General features: G+C 48.4%; 1 protein-coding gene across 1 annotated transcript in view; it reads left to right on the top strand.

The window, feature by feature from the left end:
• Positions 1–5: 5 nt before the first annotated feature.
• Positions 6–5,369, top strand: part of CMTM4 (CKLF like MARVEL transmembrane domain containing 4) — a 93,023-nt gene continuing 87,659 nt past the window's right edge. Inside the window, exon 1 of the mRNA XM_017860249.1 lies at positions 6–137. Within this exon, the coding sequence (XP_017715738.1) occupies positions 6–137 (132 nt within the window). The remainder of the gene's footprint in view (positions 138–5,369) is intronic.

The raw sequence follows: 5,369 nt of genomic DNA, 5'->3' as shown, positions 1-5,369 counted from the left end.
CCTCCATGATCTCGGGCGCCAGCAGCCCGTACCAGCCCACCACCGAGCCGGTGAGCCAGCGCCGCGGGCTGGCCGGCCTGCGCTGCGACCCCGACTACCTGCGCGGCGCGCTCGGCCGCCTCAAGGTCGCCCAAGTGGTAGGTGCCGGGCGGGGCCCCAGGTGCCAGAGGGCGGCCTAGCCGCACTCCTCCCTCCCCGCCCCGCTGCGGGGCCTCCGCCGCGTACCCGCTTGCCGGGGCCGGAGCCCGCTCCTCGCGCCCTCTCTCCCTCGCGGGGTCCCGGGGCCACTCTGCAGCCTCCTCTGGGGACCCCGCCCTCGTCCAGAGCCTGTCCTTCCCAGGCCGGCAGCCTCAGGTGTGCGCCTCCTACCTGAGCACCTGCCCTCGGGCCTACCTGTCAGCTCCGCCCTCGCTCGCGGGAGTCGGTGGCGTTACTGGGCTGGGTGCTGCTGGGAATCCTGCTGTCTCCTGGGTACGGCTGGTCTTAGCAACCTGTGGCAGGTTTTCCCGGCCCGCACAACCTCCAGAAGGTGCTCGTCTGTTTCTGCCTGAGGAGACGAGGGACTGTGGCTTGGTTCCCCCTTGATATCTAGCTGGGTGCCAGGCGTATATGGTAGGCGCTTAGTAAGTATTTGTTGGATGGAGGCAGGTAGCCCTGATGCCGTGGGGGAGCCTAGGTCTGCCCACAGTTCTCTACACTGCAGAGGTTTTTGTCCTTCTAACCAAGAAGACAGACTCGGCATCCCGGAACCCACCGCCCAGCACGGTGGCTGGCACTGCCCAATTGGTACCCAGAGTTAAATCTGGGAGGGCAGCCAGTTTTGGAGGTAGCAGAAACAGAGAACTTTCTGTTGGACTTGTCTGTATTGGAGCTAATTTCTCAGGGTCCTATGTTTTGGCTTCCAGGGTGTTCTGGGCAGGGGCCTCTCAGCTCTGTTCCTGCTTTGTGGTTTTGTAACATGCCTCTCCGGGCAGTTGCTTAGTTATGTTGTAGACAGGGCATGCTCTAATTCAGAAAAACCCGTGTGCCCCGCCAACATTCCCTGTCACAGGTAGGCCTTCTTCTGAGGCCACCGGCCTCAAAACTTTATAGACTTCTCATAGCCAGAGAAGCCACTTGTTCTTGTTCATGCTCTCTCTCTCTTTTTTGAGACCGGGTCTCTGTCGCCCAGGGTGGAGTGCAGTGGTGCGATCGTGGCTCACTGCAGGTTCGACCTCCAGGCTCAAGCAATCTTCTCACCTTAGCTTCCCGAGTAGCTGGGACTACAAGCGCGTTCCACCATGCTCGGTTAATTTTTGTATTTTTGGTAGAGATGGGGTTTCACCATGTTGCCCAAACTGGTCTCCAACTACTGGACTCAAGCGATCACCCCTCCTTGGTTTCCCAAAGTGCTGGGATTACAGGCATGAGCCACCGCGCCAGGCCTGGTCCTCCTGTTCCTACTTGAGTGCATAAGCATTCCTTGGGAATAATATAATGTGTGGATACCCTTTAAATAAATGTCCTGGTGTTTGTAAATTACAGAATCATAGGCTGTTTTATGTCTCTCTTGGGTGAAAGGCTTCTTCTGCTGACTGCCGGAGGGTATTTTGAAGGGCTTTATGGAAAGAAAATGGATCAGATTATCTGTCTCTTCAGAATTTTAAATTTATCTTATCTGGTAAACTGAAATGTTTTCAAAGATGAATTGGTTTTGTAGTTTGGCATTGCTGTTAGCAAAGAGAATGTAGGAGGTGAAGGGAGGTGTGCAATTGCCTTTTTTCTTTCTTTTTTTTTTTTTTGAGACGGAGTCTAGCTCTATTGCCCAGGCTGGAGTGCAGTGGCACAGTCTCAGTTCACTGCAACCTCCGCCTCCGGGGTTCAAGCGATTCTCCTGCCTCAGTCTCCCGTGTAGCTGGGATTACAGGGGCCCACCACCACGCCCAGCTAATTTTTGTAATTTTAGTAGAGATGAGGTCTACTGGTCACTGTGTTGGCCAGGCTGGTCTCAAACTCCTTACCTCATGATCCACCCACCTCAGCCTCCCAAAGTGCTGGGATTACAAGCATGAGCCATCACACTCCGCCTACAATTGCCTTTTAAAAGAGGCAGCTAGCCAGTGTTTTGAGTATGGGCACAATAGCCCGTACAGATAATTAGAAACGAATAAGAAAAGAGCAGGGCTTGGTCGAATACCTTGCTTTGTTTGCACTGTGGGATTTTGAAAGTAAATAGAACTTGCCCCTAAAAGAATCTAGTAAAATAACTGAAATCCAGTTTGTAGACTGTTAGTTATTACTGCATTGCTGGGACTTTGTCACCTAAGTCGAGGGATGGAAGTCGGTGGCATTTATCATTACCTTTTGGTAAGGTATTGTTTTGTTGTAGCGTTGTTCTTTTCTTCTTTCCTTCTCTTCTCTTCTCTTCTCTTCTCTTCTCTTCTCTTCTCTTCTCTCTCTCCCTTTCTCTTTCTTTCTCTCTGCTCACGCTTTCTTTTTCTTTCTTTCCTTTTTTTTTTTTGACACTGGGTCTAACTGTTACCCAGGCTGGAGTGCAGTGGCACAATCTTGGCTCACTGCAACCTCCGCCACCTGGGCTCAAGAGACCCACCCATCTCAACGTCCCAAGTAGCTGGGACCACAGACGCACACCACCATGCCCAGCTAATTTTTTGTATCTTTGGTAGAGACGGGGTTTCACTATGTTGCCCAGGCTAGTCTTAAACTCCTGAGCTTAGGTGATTTGCCTGCCTCGGCCTCCCAGTGTGCCCGGATTACAGATGTGAGCCACCATGCCCGGCCTAGAATTGTACTTTTCATCTGGAAGAACTTTTGGGCCTAGCCCCCAAAATCTCACCTAACTCTGTTGTTAATCTCTAGAACTTAAACCCTGAGAGGATATGTGTGGGCGAGTAAAGGAAAGGGACCCGCTTGAAGGGTATGGCAACTTGAAATGGTTTTGGTGTAGTTGGCTTCCCAGCCTTGATAAAAATCCCACAAAACTCCAAGAAATTGGACTCTAAATTTAAACTGGAAAAGAAAATAAGAAGTCATTATGAAGATACTTCTGAGATGTTACAAAACTCAGAATCCATCAAGAAATATGAGTAAGTTCTAACTCTGTGGTTTTGAGAAAAATTTGACTTTTAAAACCCAGGAAGCTAAGGTGGGGAGATTGCTTGAGCCTAAGAGTTCAAGGTCACAGGGAACCATTATGGTGCCTGGGAGTAGTCACTGTGCTCCAGCTTGGGCAACATAGCAAGATCCCATGTCTAAGAATAAATTTAGTTGTGTGTATGCGTTTTTTTTTTTTTCTTTGAGATGGACTTTCGCTCTTGATGCCCAGGCTGTAGTGCAATGGCGCCATCTCAGCTCACTGCAACCTCCGCCTCCTGCGTTCAAGCAGTTCTCCAGCCTCAGCCTCCCTAGTAGCTGGGATTACTGGCGCCTGCCACCATGCCTGGCTAATTTTTGTATTTTTAGTGGAGATGGGGTTTCGCCATGTTGGCCAGGCTGGTCTCGAACTTCTGATCTCAGGTGATCCACCTGCCTCAGCCTCCCAAAGTGCTGGGATTGTAGGCATGAGCCACTGCAACTGACTATAAATTTAGTTTTTTTAGATTTTTTTTTTTCAGATGGGGTCTTGCTCTGTTGCCCAGGCTGCAGTGCAGTGGCACGATCTTGGCTTACTGCAGCCTCCACCTCCTGGGTTCAAGCGATTCTCCTGACTCAGCCTCCCAGGTAGCTGGGATTACAGGCACCTGCTATCAATGCCCAGCTAAGTTTTGTAATTTTTAGTAGAGACAGGGTTTCCCCATATTGGCCAGGCTGGTCTTGAACTCCTAACCTCAAGTGATCTGCCCACCTTGGTCTCCCAAAGTGTTGGGGTTACAGGCGTGAGCCCCCGTGTTGGGCTGTAGACTTTTTTGTGGTGTTTTTTGTGGCCTATTGCAACCTGTAGATCCTTGCTATTCCAAGTTTGGCCTTCAGCCAGCAGCATTGCCCTCACCTCAGGGCTTGTTAGAAATGCAGAATCAGTGGCCTCACCCCAGAACTTCCGAGTCACCTGCATTTAAACAAGATTCCCCAGGTGATCCATGTGTACATTAAAGTTTGAGACTTACCTTTCTATATCCTTTCAGTGTTAAAAAACCTTGCAACAGGCCGGGCTCACACCTGTAATCTCAGCACTTTGGGATTCCGAGGTGGCTGGATCACTTGAGGTCAGGAGTTCAAGACTAGCTTGGACACTACGGTGAAACCCAGTCTCTCCAAAAATACAAAAATATTAGCCGGGCATAGTAGCGGGTGCCTGTAATCCCAGGTACTCCAGAGGCTGAGGCAGGAGAAGAGCTTGAACCTGGGAGGCAAAGGTTGCAGTGAGCTGAGATCATGTCATTGTACTCCAGCCTGAGTGACAGAGCAAGACTCCATCTCAAAAACAAAGAACAAACCTCACACAGGTGCTAGCAACCAGCTTTCGATGAATAGTCAACCTTAAGGCTGAGATTTTTCTGTAAAATGAGCCTGCCAATACATCCCTCAAAGGATTAAGAAAATGAAATAATATGTGTAAGTTAGTACCTACCGTATCAGGCATCTAATTGATGTTCAATAAATGTTAGCTGTCATAGTGCTAACAATGCCTGTCTCTAAAGAAACTTTGTGAAAATATCACCAAAAAACATAATTATATATTTGAATTAAAGATAGTTTAATTCCTTATTATTTAAGTTAAATTGGTATTTTTAATGGAATGTGATTTGATAGTAAAGCTAATCTGAAACATTACAAAAAAATTAAACTGTGCAGTTGCATAGATTCTTTTTTTTCTTTTTCTTTTTGAGACAAGGTCCTGCTCTGTGCCCAGGCTGGAGTGCAGTGGTACAATCATAGCTTAATGCAACCTCGACCTCCTGGGCTCAAGCGATCCTTCCACCTCAGCCCTCCAACTAGCTGGGACTACAGGTGTGTGCCACTATGCCTGGCTCATTTTAAAATTTTTTGTAGCGACAGGGTCTCCCTATGTTGCTGAGGTTGGTTTCGAACTCGTGAGCTCAAGCAGCCCTCCCTCTTCAGCTTCTCAAAGTGCTGAGATTACAGGCATGAGTCACTTACCTCGTCCTATATCTTTTCAAAATGAAACCTGTACGTATCTCTTAGTTGGGGAGAATGAACTGATTTAAATTATCTTCCTCCTTGTGTGAATTCCTTTTTTTTTTTTTTTAAATGAATAAAGACAGAATCTCATTATATGTTGCCCAGGTTGGTCGCAAACTGGGATTACAGGCGTGAGCCACCACACGTGATCCACATCCCTTTCTTGAGCCCTTCCCATGCCTAGATGACTTTCTGACTATGTATTTGTGTAGGCCTTTTTTTTTTTTTTT

The sequence above is a fragment of the Rhinopithecus bieti genome, unplaced genomic scaffold (genome assembly GCF_001698545.2).
Source record: "Rhinopithecus bieti isolate Rb0 unplaced genomic scaffold, ASM169854v2 scaffold_53422, whole genome shotgun sequence".
Lineage (NCBI taxonomy): Eukaryota > Metazoa > Chordata > Mammalia > Primates > Cercopithecidae > Rhinopithecus > Rhinopithecus bieti.
The sequence above is the reverse complement of the archived record's forward strand: the minus strand, read 5'-3'. Positions and strand labels throughout refer to the sequence as shown.